Source organism: Manis pentadactyla, chromosome 2 (genome assembly GCF_030020395.1).
Source record: "Manis pentadactyla isolate mManPen7 chromosome 2, mManPen7.hap1, whole genome shotgun sequence".
NCBI lineage: Eukaryota > Metazoa > Chordata > Mammalia > Pholidota > Manidae > Manis > Manis pentadactyla.
Window position 1 is genome coordinate 17,726,591 of NC_080020.1, and position 16,661 is coordinate 17,743,251.

General features: G+C 34.1%; 1 protein-coding gene across 1 annotated transcript in view; it reads left to right on the forward strand.

Annotated features, from left to right (window-relative positions):
• PSPC1 (paraspeckle component 1) overlaps nt 1-16,661 on the forward strand; it is a 59,074-nt gene that overhangs the window by 18,209 nt on the left and 24,204 nt on the right. The window contains exons 4-5 of the mRNA XM_036910186.2: nt 2,536-2,732; nt 9,723-9,807. Coding sequence (XP_036766081.1) covers nt 2,536-2,732; nt 9,723-9,807 — 282 coding nt within the window. The remainder of the gene's footprint in view (nt 1-2,535; nt 2,733-9,722; nt 9,808-16,661) is intronic.

The window sequence follows — 16,661 nt, forward strand, 5'->3', positions numbered from 1 at the left end:
TCCTGGTTGCTCTTTTAAGAGTAGATTGTGAAGAGTCAAGGATGGAATTGAGATAATAGCGATAAGGTTAGGAGTCTGCTAACATTAAGTAGTCACAATGGTGATAGTGAGAAGTGGTCATATTCTGGATATAGTTTGAAAATAGACATTGGCTTTGTTGATGGATATTGAGATATGTGAGCAAGAGAGTTAAAAGAATGATTACGAGGTTTTTGGCCTAAGAAACTGGAAGTATGGAAATGGTGCTAATGACTGATTTGGAGAATCCTATGGAGGAGCAGTTTTGGGGAAGGAAGACAGAACTCTGTTGTGGACCTGTTAAGTTTGAGATGGCTTTTGACCATCCAAGTGGAGATGTCAAGTAAGTAGTTGGATTTATATCTAGCATTTAGGTGAATTGTCTGGGCTAGAGTTATCACATGTGGTAGAAAATTATGTCAAAGGACTGAGCTGTGGACTATTCCGAATATAGAGGCTTGGGAAGATGAGAAGCAATCAGCAGAGACTGAATGGGAGTAGTCATTGGAATAAATGGGGGGTGTGTCCTGGAAGCAGGGGAAGAAAGTATTTCAGGGAAGAAGGATCAGTAGCAATTGCTTGTCATTCATAACCATTTAAATTTCTCTTATAAGTCTGTTTTTCAAAGACTGATTTTTCTGTTCACTTGACCTTTTTTCTGGTTAAAGCTTATCATTACCTATTTGAAATAGAGCATACTTTTGGATTCAGAAGTTAGAGAATTCAAATTGTAAAAGGGTGTTACAAGAAGTGGAATTTATAGGTAGTGTTTGTTTATATAATGATTTACAGGCTTACCTGGTTTTAGTGCACTTCACTTTATTGCACTTTGTACTGCATTTTTACAAATTGAAGGTTTGTTGCAACCCTGTGTCAAGCAAGTCTTTTGGTGCTGTTTTTCAAACAGCGTTTGTTCACTTTATATCTCTGTCACATTTTGGCAATTCAAAATATTTCAAACTTTCTCACTATTATTTGGTTATCTGTGATCAATGATTATGACTTGCTGAAAGTTCAGATAGATGGTTAGCATTTTTTGACAAAACATTTTTTCATTAAGCTATATACATTGTTTTCTCAGACATTATGCTGTTGCATACTTAATACACTATGGTAGAGTCTAAACAAAACTTTTATATGCATTGGGAAACCAGAAAATTCATTTGGCTTATTTTATTGCAATGTTTGCTTTATTGTGGTAGTCTGGAACTGAACCCAGGATATCTCCAAGGTATGCCTGTAATTATCACAGCAAGCCTTATAAAATTTTTGTTATACTCCCAGTTTTACTGCTGAAGAGTTTTGCTCAGAAAGGATTGTTCACTAAGAATAGGAGCCCCAATTCTTATTTAGTTCTAACTTCCCCAAATCCTAATCTTTTCAGTAGTGTTTCCCTTGGGAGAAAATGAAGAACTTTTTATATTTATAGTCAATGTCTGATTTGTGAACTGCTGACTAATAATTCTTTATGAAAAATAAGTGGATGGTAATCCCCCTATATCTTTTTCTTTTTCAGAGCCTTAAAAAGAAAAAAATGCCAAGTCTGGTTTTTAGGCATAGAACACCTAAGATAATGGTTAACTTTGATTTTCCTTATATACTTATGAAGATGTTTGAAGCTGTTTTCTTACTACATTTTTCTCTCTGTGACAACATCCCCATTTATCTCCCAACTTTGTCCCACCCATCCATCTTCCCTCCCCAACCCAAAATACAAGTTAAAATTTATGATTGCAAGGCACCTATACTTTTATTGGTTGGGGTAGGGATTGTTTTCTGATCAGTACTTTTAAATAGAAACTGTGATATACAAGAATAATTTAAAAATTTATTTGAATTTCAGCACATTCATAGGTCTTTATCTTTTAAAAAAAATTTTGGCTATTTGTTTGCTCATCATTCATTCATTCATTCATTCAAGAAATAAATATTAAATGTGTACAATGTACCATATACTAGTACTTGAGGTACAGCAGTTACCAGACATAGTTCATGTTCTCATTGAGTTTACAGTCTAGCAAGGGAAACAAGCATTAAACAAATAAAATAAAATTGTAGTAAGGTAGATCTTTATTTTTTGGCTTAGCCAATTAACCTTGCGAATAATACTCATACTCTGCTTTTATTAACTATCCCTAAAAGTTACTACTTTTAGAGAAATAACTTCTGATTCCAGGCACATTTGATTAATATATTGCAGACTTCCTTCTGTAAAATTGTTGAGTGAAAACCAGAAAGGCCTCATTGGAGGTGATAATTAGGGGAGTACAGGTTGTGGCATCAGATTGCTTAGGTTTGAATCCTGGGTCCGTTACTTATTTATTAGTTAGGCAATTTCTCAAACTAAGGCTGTTGAACTGCATTAGAGTATTGCCGTGAGGTAGTTCATGTAGAGTACTTGCTTGACACAGTGCCATGAATACTGTATATATGCAGTAAATAGTAGTTCTTGTTATGCTTACTTGTTGTTTTACCTTTTAAACATACACTTCTGTATGTTTTCAAATGTAAACTTAGGGAAAGAGAACAGCCACCACGTTTTGCTCAACCTGGGACATTTGAATTTGAGTATGCATCTCGATGGAAGGCTCTTGATGAAATGGAAAAGCAGCAACGTGAGCAGGTTGATAGAAACATCAGAGAAGCCAAAGAGAAATTGGAGGCAGAAATGGAAGCAGCTAGGCACGAACACCAATTAATGCTAATGAGGCAAGGTAAAAATGGGTTTTCATATAGATGTGGTATGATTTTTTTTTTTTCCCTTGGGGTTCATTCTCCCACTATTGTTTCAAATTGCCAGTTAGGACTTTAGAGACACTTGGAACTCCAACATACTAGAAACAAAAATCTCCCTTTTCCTAGACAACTTCCATTAAAAATGAGTTCTTTATTACATAACCTACATAAATAGTATTGTTGGAGGTAATTAAGATTGTTAAATTTTTCCAGTAGCAAATACATGATTCTGCTGGCAAAAGAGAAACAGAGTGGTTAATTCTTGGTTTGTACATATGGTATGTCACATACTAAGATTTTGTTCGGTGGAAGAAGTAGGACAAATGCCGGCTATTTAAAATTCTTACTACATTTCAGAGGGATGGATAATCTTTCACAGAGATGAAAAAGATTCATGTGTGTTAGTGGATATGGGGATTCAGGAAGACTGAATTCTTAGTTATTGGCAAGAACGTTTTAAATACTTCAGACTGAGCAAACTGAATTTCTAAGAGCAGTCAAAATGGTGGTAATTCACACCCATATTCACTGGTGACATATCCAGCAACATGACAAACTGCTTAAATACATTTCAGAAGCTCACTTCCCTTTTCCTCTTAGATTTCTTTTTTTTTTCCAGAATTTTTTTTTTAATTAAAGTATTATTGATACACAATGTTATATTGGTTTCAAATACACAACACAGTGCTTAAGTTTCTTTTTGTGCATATTTATCTTCATTATCTCTCCCCGTCTTCTGTCTTTAATTCTCCAAATAACTTTTCCTGATTCTTCCTACAATTCATCTTTTCCACTATACGTAATAGTTTTATATTTCTTAAAATAAACTTCTGATTGCTTTCTTTTTTGCTCTTAAATATTTTGTTTTGTTTTAATTTAACATTTGTCTGCTCCCAGTGATTGAGGCACCACAGATGCCTGCTTGGATTTCTGTAGTAGCCCACCAATTGGGCTTGCACCATCTAATTTTGACCTCCTCTAAGCCTTCTTTATTTCTTTAAAGGGTGAAAATTTGATCATCATTCATTGCTAAGTCCTTGGTAGATTCTTGTTTTCTCTAGGATAAACTGGAGGTGGTTCCCGTAGCATATTGAGTAAATGTTTATTGAGCATTAAAGATAAACTAAGTTTGAAAATTGTTATATGAGATAAAGTTGCAGAATCATTGGTTGCTTAGAGCTGGAAGAGAGAGCTTCAAGTTTATCCAGCCTGGTGGTTTTATGGTTTTAAAATTTGGTTACACATCACAATCAACTGGGAATTTAAAGTTTGCTAGGTATCATAGTTGCTCTAGTACTTCTCTCCAATGTGAATTGTTCTCTGCTTATAGCCTGTTAGGCACTTTGCCACATGATTTTCTATAGTCATGCCTTAATTAGGAAATAACACTGATCACATGTGAAAGCATTTGTATTAAAAGATACTTGTTGCTGCTACTGACAACAGTAGTATGTATGCCAGTCATTACTTCAGCACATATTTAGTGTTAGTTGTAGAAGTCACTGAATTACTGAGGATGTCATGGTGATGACAATGAACGACATTTCTTTAGGCCTCATGGAGCCCTTGTGAACGCTTAGAAAACTGTCTCATCTCAACTCCTTAGGGCATTTTGGCTTTTGAAACACAGTTTTGCAAAGTTCCCATGAGCTTTTTTTTATTTCATTGCTTTTTGTTTATTCGTAATCCTGTTACTATTTTAATTTATAATATTAGAAAAGCACATTGCTGAATGTGTTCTACCACTTGCTTCTGTTTACTTCTGCTGAAGCACATCATGTATTTCCTCCAGCAAAAGTCTGCAGGAGATAAATTTGTTTCAGTGTTAAAAAAATTTTCTTTTAAACTTCGGAGTTTTGTCTCTTCTACAATTTTATATTTCATTCAGCATTTCTTAAGAGTGTGTTCAAGTAAGAAAGTGACTTTAGGTGTTATTAGTTCTGTCTTTCTGCAGAAATGCAGGGCTCTATATCTGATCTGTTATGAACTAAAAAGCTCAGACAATATAGAAAGTGTCCTTTCCCCTGCCTCCACTTTCTGTTTTTTTGTAGGAATCACTGTTTCTTCTGCATTTTAACAGTTTCTTTTGTATCATTTAATGAAAAACCTTGAATGACAGTAGATGTGTATTTAGAACCCAGAAAAGTCCACCTATTTTTTTCTGCACTTTGCTATTTTATTTCCTGCATAAGTACATAAATATAGATTACATATAAATAAATCTGCATCTTAATGTCTGCATGATAGTCCATTAAGTGGCTATAGTTAGCTTAGCTCATCCTCTATTGATTGATGTCTAGTTCTCTTTCCAGTTTATTAGTAACTGCTGCAAAGAATATTTATGCATGTATCTTAGTAAATTTTTATAAATATTGATTCTTACTGAACACACCAGTATCTTTTAATAATTGCTTCATTTATACTTTATTGTTTATTTAGTCCTTTCTAGAGCCAAATCCCATTACACTTACTACTACACATTACTTTTTTTTCCTTCTCCATCTATTTTTGATCATCAGTATAGGGGGCACTTCCTGAATTTTCTTTGTGGTTATTTTTTTATGTTACCTTTGTTATTATAGTTATGTAACCCTCAATAGAATGATACTGGCTCTGCAGTGCATCTGGCTATTACTCTTTTCCTTTTCCACCGTTGCATTTTACTTGATTACATTATCATTCTTTATGTATGCCTTTGTACTGGTAAGTCAAGTAATAAAAGTATATTTATTTCCTTTAAATAATACCAGTTGATTCCTTATTACCAAAGGAAAAAGAACAAGAAAGAGGCATGTTTGGCTCCTCCTTTGCTTTTCTTGTCAGTATTTATTTTGCTTCTGATTTTTCTGGATTTATGTCATTGACTTAATATTTTTTTTGTTTTATTTTTTATTAAGGTATCATTGATACACAATCTTATGAAGGTCTCACATGAGCAACATGTGGTTACTACATTCACCCTATTACTTAGTTTGTTTTTAGTTTTTTAAGGTGTAAAAGTTTTTTTGGTGAGAGTATGTAAGTTTCACTCTCAGTGACTTTCAGTTATAAAATACAGTGTTAACACATGTAACTAACACTGTATTTTTATCTGAAAGTTTATACCATTTTAACAGCCTCTCCCTATTTCTCCCATGTCCCAGCTCCTGGCAGCCACTTTTCTATTCTTGTTTCTGTGTTTGACTTTTTTTTTTAAACTTCTCTGTTTAAGTGATACATGCTGTTTTTGTCTTTGTCTTATTCCACTGAGCATAATTCCCTCACATGCCATCCATGTTATTGCAAACACCAGGGTTTCCTTTTCTCATGGCTGAATAATATTCCTCTATGTGTGTGTGTGTATATATACACCACAATGTATATAAGTATACATATACACACTACATCTTTATCCATTTGTCCATTGCCAGACACTTAGATTGTTTCTGTATCTCGGGTATTGCGAATAATGCTGCAGTGAAAATGGGGGTGCAGATAATCTCTTTGATATCCTATTTTCATTTCTACTTAATGTTCTTTAACCATAATTCTCATAGTGTTTAAATCTTACTCCTCTTTTAAATAGATTCATGACTTTCCTGTTTTCTTGATGGTCTATGTTTGTTCTCATGATTTCTTAAAGTAGGGTTCAGAGGACCAATATTCCTTGAGTTCTTACATGTTCTAAAGATAACTGTCATCTCTGTACTTTAAAACTGGTGCTTCCAGACTCACAGAACCCAAGAATGGACTACCATTTACCAAAGAGAAAGGGACTGGGGAGGATGTGTCAGAAGGGGGGAAAAGGGACATTACGATTAACACACATAATGTAGTACGGGGGGGACACGGGAAAGGCAGTATATATAGAGAAGACAACTAATGATTCTATAGCATCTTACTATGCTGATGGACAGTGACTGTAATGGGGTATGTTGGGGGGACTTGATAATAAGGGGAGTCTAGTAACCATAATGTTGCTCAAGTAATGTACATTAACGATATCAAAATAAAACAAAAAAACTGGTGCTTGAATGGTATAAAATTCATGGGTCTTTTCCTCCCTGCCTTTCTTATATGCTTGATAGCATGTTTCATTGTCTTTTAACATTGAATATTTTTGTGGGGAAGTCTTGAGATAAGCAAGAATTCTTTTCCCCCTTTTAAGTGTCTTGATCCTTTTATCAGGCTTTCATGTGAATTCTTGATTGTTGAAGTCTAGTATTAGGCTATGTTTCCCTACCAGAACTTTGTTATGAGAAATGTTAAGCATTAAAAAAATTGAAAGACTTTTTTTTTTTATTAAAGTGTCATTGATACACAATCTTATGTTGGTTTCAAATATACAACACAATGGTTAAACAGTCATCCATATTATTAAATCCTCACCCCTTCTAGTGCAATCACTATCTATCAATGTAGTAAGGTGTTATGAAATCATTAACTATTCTCCATGCTGTACTACCCTCCGTTACCAACTTACATTGTGATTGCCAATTATTGTGTCCCTTTAGCCCCTTCCCCCTCCCCCCACAACCCTTTCCCCTTGGTAACCACTAGTCCCTTCTCAGTGTCTATGAGTCTACTGCTATTTTGTTCCTTCTGTTTTGCTTTTTTTTAAATTAAAGTATCCTTGATATACAATCTTATGTTGGTTTCAAATACACAACACAGTGGTTCAACATTCACCCATATTATCAAGTCCTCAACCCCCTTCAGTGGAGTCACTATCCATCAACATAGTAAGATGTTACAGAATCATTAACTGTATTCTCCATGCTGTACTACCGTCCCTGTGACCAACCTGTATTGTAATTGAGAATTATTGTGCCCCTTAATCCCCTTCTCCCTCCCCTCCTACCCTTCCCACTCTCCCCCACTCCTACCCTCCCCCACTCCGGTAACCGCTAGTCCTTTCTTGGTGTCTGTGAGTCTGTTGCTAGTTTGTTCCTTCTGTTTTGCTTTGTTTATATACTCCACAACTAAGTGAAATCATTTGGTATTTTTCTTTCTCTAGCATAATACTCTCTAGATCCATCCATGTTGTCGCAAATGGCAGGATTTTTTTTATTTTTATGGCTGAATAATATTCCATTTTGTGTATGTACCACATCTTTATCCATTCATCTACTGATGGACACATAGGTTGCTTCCATATCTTGGCTATTGCAAATAGTGCTGCGATACACAGGGATGCATATGTCTTTTTGAATCAGGGATTTTGTTTTCTTCAAGTAAATTATGAAATACTTTTAAGGTGTTCACTACTTAGATTCTGTTAACATTTTATCATACTTATTACATCATCCCATCATCCTTTCTGTATTCAAGATGTATCTGTAAATATTTCAACTTTTCCTTGGGACTAGATGCCCTTTCAGTCTGTAATTGAAACTTAAATTTCTGGAAGTAGACTTGTCTTAGAGAACAGTCAGTTTTTCTATTTGAAAATTTGCAATTTGAAATTTCAACTTGAGGATATTACATTGAAACACTTTGTTATAATCTAGCAAATCAGTTTTAAATTTGTGTTTCCCTCTATTCCCTTTTGCTGTGTACCCATATTTGTAGTGTATTGAAATCATAGATAAATTTTATGTTAACACTAAATTGGTTAGGTAGACATTTAAAAATGTTATTTGGTCTAGTAATTAGTTACAGCGATGTTGGCATGTCTATGGATGTATTTGGATTATTATTTTAAAGAAAAACCCCTATGTGTGTGATTTAAGATCAAAGGATAACACCTCTAATTATATTTTTTTTTGGTAATTTTTTCCCCAGAAGAATATTATCATAACAGTTGTACAAATACATAAGCTTTAGTGAAACTTTAGGAACTTTGGATATTGGCAACTTAAAAGAAATAATTTAGTAAATGTAAAATGGTAGTCTTGTTTCAAGTGGATAATGCTCCTACTTGGTATCAGATAATGTGCTTATCTGGTAATATGAAGTCAGATCCTGTGAGCTAATTATTATAGCACAGTTACAGGTGAGGACACGAGATCTGGTTAAAGCAGCTTTCTCCCCTGACACATCTTAAAGGGAGAGGATCCAGTTGTCAGAAAAGAAGCATTCATGTTCTTATTCCTTTTCGTGGAAGAAAATGTAATGCATATTTTTACATTTGTTGTTATACACAGTAGGAACTCCAGGATTTAAGAGCAGCTATCCTATGAAACCGTGATAAAATCATTACAGGATATAGTGGATTGACTTTCTTAGATAATTAATCTATTAGTAGGATACTTTTCATTGTTTGGCCTATTGAAGCATTTCCTTTTAGGAATATAAGTAGATTATGTATTTTTAGTTTCTGCTAGGTCTCTCCCACTCAAGTTTTGTTCTTGAGGAGTCGGCAAAGATACGATGATAGTGTGAATGTTTGTCTTGTTTAAAACAATCTTGTTCAGGTCACTCTTTTTCCCTTTCAAGAATTCTCTCATTGCCCACCTTCATAAGACATTGACTTATGAAGGAGGAATCTTAGGCTAATTGTATTGGGAGGGATGGTCTTTGGGTTTTATGTGTCTTATCTCATTATTCCTGTTCTTTTTCTGGTCTGGTTCCTATGTGCTCTCTGCTGATGTCTGTCAAGGCATCATTTTAGGCTTTGCGTCTGCTGCTGAAAAATATTGTTTGTTCAAAAGGATGGAAATGAAAATGTAACTACCATTTATTCTGTTTTTGTATGTTTTAGGCCCTGTGTAAACAGTTACTGTGGATTTTAATTTCTTAACATTACAATGAATTTTTATTATTCTCTTCATACACATGAGGAAATAGGCCTGGAAAGGAATTTAATCTGATAAACTACACAGTTTATAATGTCATATTATAACATGATAAAATAAACGAGAAGCTAGCTGCATTAGTATGAATAAGTTACCAAATATATTGTAGGTACTAGAGAATGTAAATGCTTATTGATAAAAAAATAGAGAAAGGGAAGCTAAAAATACTAATGTGTAATCAATATTTTATAGATCTAATGAGACGTCAAGAAGAACTCAGACGCTTGGAAGAACTCAGAAACCAAGAGCTGCAAAAAAGGAAGCAAATACAGCTAAGGTAAAAACATAATTGTAACATATGTGAATATGTGTAGTTTTCATTGTGTATTATTAATAAAACTCCCCACTGCCTATTATAAACAAGTAGTACAAGTTAGAAAACACAGAAATAAAATTGTTCATTTTTTATTACACTTAGGAAATTACTCCACAAACTAGCATAATTCTTTATTGTTAGGATTTTTTTAGCTGGTTATGCATGCTTGGATTGCATACACTACGAATTTACCTAAGGGGCTTAGACATTATGGCATGGAATTTATTGTTAAAAACACACTATGATTTACTGGATCTTTTTTCCAGAGATGGATATGTTTGAATTGCTATTAGTTTAAAATTTTTCATGCATGTTACACTACCATAAATATCTTTATGCATCTTTGTGCTTCTGATAATTTGTTAAAAAAGATTTCTGAAAGTGGAATCTGTCATGAAAGGATTTACAATCTCAGTATGTAAGAGGCAGCTGTGATGGTCAGATTAAAATCTTGTATGTTAGGTAAGGAAGTTTGGAGACTGGTTGATAAGATGTATAAACAAAAATTAACAACTTTCTTTGTACTTGGTAATATTTAATTGTGAAATATAATGTTTATTCTTAAAAGTTTTAAAAACTCATAATTATGAAATGTTATGAACCAAAGCTATGATAGATTAAACTGAAATTTTGTCTTTGAAAATACTATAAAAATAGTAAGTGCTTGTGGTAGGAAGTAAGGTATCCATGGCAAATAAAAAATAGAGAAGAAAGTGAAAAACTGTGAATTGAGTGTGAAGTGTCTTCACAGTCTGGAGATAGGTAGTATTCAATGTCTTTTAATGTACTTTTTACAACTTTGTACCTGATTCTATCTGTATCTTTCCTTCTCCTCTTTCTTCCTTCCTCCCTTCGTCCCTCCTTCCCTTCTCCCCTTCTCCTCCTCTCCCCCCCTCCTCCCCTACCCCCCTCCCCTTTGTCTTGGAGCTACTATGATTTTACTCTAACCTACTTATTCTCAAATTATGGTGTTTGGACAGGCAGCATCAGCATTCTTAGCAGGAGAATTGTTAGAAGGTCTCCAAACCTCTTTCTCCTAAGAATAAATCAGAAACTGTTGGGGTGGAAACCCAGCCACCTGTGCTTTCATAAATCCTGTAGGTGATTATGATGCATCCTAAAGTTTGAGGACCCCTATTGTATACAGCTTTCCACCTCAACTCCTTATACAAGGGAACTTTTCAACTTCTTTCTTTTTTGTGTAAAGCATTCAGGTATTTCTGCTTTTAAAAAGAAAAGGATACCACCTCTTCCCCAACATAAAAACCTGTCTAAATCCAGCTTTCTTCTCTTATATGTATACTTGACATCTAGGCCTTCAGAGTTAGTACTTTACCCATCACATGCTGAAAAAAATAAATAATTAAAACCAAACAATGTGGGAGAACCCAAAATAGGTTATAAAAATATAGAAAATGAACCTAACTGTATTACAAATGGATAACCGTATCACACTGAAAGGGGACAGGAAAGAAAATAAGGCACCTTGGTAACTTTGGCAAATAGTATCTTGACTAGAATACATAGGTTTAGTGACAGGAAGAACAATATATATGTTCTGTAATCCAGAGGGTAAATGTGTTTCTTAAAAACAAGAATATAGGTTAGTGATTCTGATAAAAATGGCAGTAATATTTTGTGTATGTACTTTGTTCCCCATCTTTGATCAGGCCTTTATTGTATATACTATTTTAAATGAACAAATTAGTAAAAATAGGTGATGAGACCAGTTTTCTTACTGTTAAGGAAAGAAAGGAGAAAGGCTAAAATAAAAGGAATCTTTTGGTGTTGGAGTGGAATCCAAGCTACCACTATGAACTCGGTGGTATTTAATTTAGATGGGTAGATAGATAAATATAGGTATGTGTATATGTGTGGGTTCATATATGTATTTCATAGCCCTATCTACCGGAAGCAGGGATGCTTCAGTAACAGTGAACACATCTAGTGCCCAGATTTATGTTTCTAAATATCACTTTCAATAAAAGGAACCAAGGTTTTTTGAAGTGCGTGACTCTAATACTGAAAAGTCCAAGATGAGTCTGGAATAGTTTGTGCCAGAGAGTAAAAAAGTATTCAAAGAAGGATGGAACATACTGAAAGAACACAGGAGCCAAACTGAAGGCACTCCTGATGGCCAAAGTTGAAACAATTTCAGGAACAAAATAAAAAATAATAGTATTAGGTTTTTAAGCTGTAGAATAAAGTAAATCCATAGTGATAGAAGTAAACAAATAGAGGAGAATGGACAATTTTTCCTTACAGAGAATTCCAGTTAAAATATGGAAGGAATGAGAGAATATTATCAATGGGCAAGTACAACACTTACTAGTGGATGCTAGTTGTTGAATAGAAACTTGAGAAGTGGGATTGGCAGAGCTTCAGATTTGTATTAGGTACAGAAAGAAAAGTAGTAAATTTAAAGTGAAAGAATTTAAAGAAATGCAGCAGACATCACCATACCAAAGTGTTACAGTTCATATCACCTGTAGTAAGATGCTGACACCAGGAAGCCCTTGGTATGGTACACTGAGAAGGCTGTAATGTCATGGTTTTCTTGCCGTAAATTTATAATCTGGTGCTAATTTTACAAATTTCAGAAAATTTAAGACAAACCAGAATTGAGGGACATCCTGCAGAATACTCAGTTCTTTTTAAAAGTGTCACATTCATGAAAGATCAAGAAATAATGTTACAGACTGGAGACTAAGGAGAAATAATAATTAAATAAAAGATGGGATTCTGGATAGGGTCCTGGAACAGAAGGACATTAGCAAGGAAACTGGTGAAATCTGAGTAACATCCATGGTTTGAGTGTAGCCAGTGTTAATTCCTCATTTTTGTAATTGTATCATGGTTAAGATTTTAATATTAGGGGATGCTGCATAAGGGATATATAGGGATTCTGTTCTATTTTTGCAACTTTTCTGTGTGTTTAAAATTGGGGGAAAAAATAAGTATTGTAGGTATTGGGGATTCATTGGGGAACAACAGAGACAAGCTCTGCCACTATGGAACTTATGGTAATGCAGGAGAGAGGCAGACATTAGTCAGAATGATCAGATTATTAAAAAGAAAGTAAAGTATATAGAAACAGTTTGGAGTACTTAATAAGAATTTTTAATAGGTTATCTGGTCTCATAATAGGTGAAATATTGGTTGCTTGGTGTAAGTATTCTGTGCACGTGGTAATTTTTCATTGAGGTTTTTCAGTCTTTTTTAGTATGTAGAAGCATATCGGATTCAACTTGAAATTTACTTAACTATGTACTAACAGTAAAAATACCTAAACAATTAGGTTATAATTTGATGGGTAATCTTTATGTTTGGCTATATTCTGGCAAATACAGGCAGTGACAACTCTGTTTACAATCTTACCCTGTGCCTGATGGTTGGGGAGTTTCTTTTGAAAATAACTAAGAATCTTTTTTTTTTTGGTAGATAATTATTTTTTATTGAAGGGTAGTTGACACACAGTATTACATTAGTTTCAGGTGTACAACACAGTGATTCAACATTTATATACATGATAATTCTATATACCAGCTATCACCATACCAAGTTGTTACAATATTTTGACTATATTCCTTATGCTATACATTACATCCCGGTTACTTATTTATTTCACAATTGGAAGTGTGTATTTTTTTGTGTGTGTGTGTGTGAGGGCATCTCTCATATTTATTGATAAAATGGTTGTCAACAACAATAAAATTCTTTATAGGGGGGTCAATGCTCAATGCACAGTCATTAATCTACCCCAAGCCTAATTTTCGTCAGTTTCCATTCTTCTGAAGCATAACGAACAAGTTCTTACATGGAGAACAGATTCTTACATAGTGAATAAGTTACATGGTGAACAGTACAAGGGCAGTCATCACAGAAACTTTAGGTTTTGCTCATGCATTATGAACTATATAAACAGTCAGTTCAAATATGAATACTCATTTGATTTTTATACTTGATTTATATGTGGATACCACATTTCTCTCTTTATTATTATTATTTTTAATAAAATGCTGAAGTGGTAGGTAGATACAAGATAAAGGTAGAAAACATAGTTTAGTGTTGTAAGAGAGCAAATGTAGATGATCAGGTGTGTGCCTGTAGACTATGTGTTAATCCAAGCTAGACAAGGGCAATAAAACATCCACACATGCAGAAGATTTCTCTCAGAACAGGGGGGGTGAGGTTCTAAGCCTCACCTCTGTAGATCCCCAATTTCTCACCTGATGGCCCCCCTGCGACTGTGCCTGTCTTAGGTTGTTCCTCCCTTGAGGAATCTTACCCGTCTCTGGCTGACCAGTCATCTTCCGGAGCCATACAGGGAAATGTAAAGTTGGTAAGTGAGAGAGAAGCCTTATTGTTTGAAAAGGTTAGCTTTTTACTTCTTTGCATATTTATGCCCTGTGGCTTCTTTACCCAGCATTTGTCTTGAGGTATCTTTACCACTTGGAAGAATTATGGTACTCAGTAAATTCGATATGAGGCATGAATTCTATTTAAGGGTTGTAATTAGGAAGGAAGAAGAAAAGCTATAGAAGTAGCAGGCGGAAGAAAACTTGGGAAGATTGATTATTTCTTTGACATATCTTCTTGTAGAGTAACTTCAGCATGTATAGGTTTTAAACTACTAATTAAATTGCGCACACACATTAACATAATAGTAGTACAGTTACATAACCAAAGCAGACCTATAATTACCAGCCATCTCCAGTGAAACCAAGAAAACCAGTTAGGCACCTTAGGCATTTGTGAAAACTTATCTATGATATGATGGATATTGTCCAACTGAACTTGAACAGTCTGAGAGAAATCAGACAAATTAAAACAACCCATTCCTGGGGACTGTTGCACATCCCATATGTTCTTTTAACAGTAGATAGTCTGTAACTAAGAATCTTGATTAAAGAAATGTGAACAACTTGTCTTAAAATTGAGTAGTTTTACATCATCTGTCAAGGAAAGGAAAAATATTATGTTTAAAAGTTTAGTACTAATAATCTTTAAATATACCCTGTACTTTCAAGACAAAGCAAATAAAACTAGCTGTTAGGCTGAAGAAATTTATCTGACTGAGGCTGCTACCATATAAAACAGATTTAATTGTCAACAAGCCAGATGGTTTGCACTTTATTTTTCTTACACCTTAGTTGGAAGATTGAAAAGATTGGCTTAAGAACGCACATTTTGAGATAAATTAATTTGGAAGATACAAGTTTGTGGTTTTTCTTTCAGCGATGCAATTAAACTATTTTATTTTTTGTGTGTCGCACTTCTTCAGAGACTGTGGCAGTGAAGAAGAAAGACCAGGATGAGCTGGTTTGAGCTGTGCCTTCACCACTTAGTTGTTCATTTATTCCTTTCTTCCTTCTCTTACCGCCCTCCTACTCACTCACCTATCTATTTACTCCTTCTTTCCCTTATTATGTCATTGGACATATTATAAAGATCTTATGGTATGTTGAGAACTGCAATAGGTGTGGCAGGCATAGTGCTGAACAGTAACAGAGAATGACAGGTTGTTGTTAATCTGTTGCTGATACCATAGCTTAGTACCTAGAGCCTCAGTTTTTCAAAATACAAGAGACCTGAAAATAATTAGTATGCTTCAAATGAAAATAAATTGTAAAATTGAGCTTTTATCAGGTTCCAATTGATTATATAACAAGAATGTTAAAATTTGTCACACTTCCTTACTTACTAGTTCATTTGTGAATATGACCTAAGAAGTTATTCTTGACCTAAAGAGACATTAAATACAAATACAAGGATGATCAGGAAAGCATTTTGTGGAATAGAAAAAAATTAAATGCAAACGTGTGTACAATAGGGGATGTTCCTGTATGCTGTCTGTGTGTACATTTGGATTATGGAGTTGTCAGTGTGGTACGAGCACAGTTCAGTTCAAAATAAAGTAAGAAATTCTGGAATTTATAGACAAAGGAATGGGAAGAGAAAATAACAAATGTTTAAAATGATTTTACCTTTTTACTATATTTTTTCTCCTAATTTGTAAATCTGTTCTCACATTATTATCAGAAAAGTGCTTCTACAATGGGAGAAGTACATACTCAGTTTAGTTTGAAATATTTTATTTGGTTTTATTAAAAATGTTATGGCAATACATGCTTAAAACAAAACTTAAGTGATGCACATGTATATAAAATTAAAAGGGTAATGCTCCTGTTACCCAGATTATTATTCCCTGTGTGATAAAAACTTTTTCATACCCTTTTCTTCAAACAGATGATTTTTAAAAGCCATAATAGGAATGCTGTTCTTTTACTTGCCCATTTTCTGACAGCGGTATTTTAGACATTCGTGTCAGTAAATGCTAATCTACCTCTTTGAAACAATTGTGTTTCTTGGCATCAGTGAACCATAATTGTCCCCTATTCATAATTGGTTTTGCCCTCAATGTTTTGTCTTTAATTAATGCCACAGTGTATAGTTGTGTATACATACATCCTTGCATACTTGCACAAATATTTGTTTAGTTTATTTGAAATGGACTTGAACATCTAAAAATTTGTGTTACAAGTTGGCCCTCAACAAGATCATTTTTGCAGTTTTGAAAACCAAAAATGATTTGAAAATCCAAAGCTTTTTCATGTATCATTCAGTGGCAGGATCTGATATGAGCCTATTTGATGGCAAAAAGTGACCTACACTTACATTGTGGCTATGTCAAACCTTTATTAGTGCCATACAATGTGAATGTTCATCTTACTCTAGAAATATTAATGTGGATATTGACCCTTTTTAAATTTGGAAAAACTCAATTTCTAAACACATGTGGCTTTGGAGGTTTT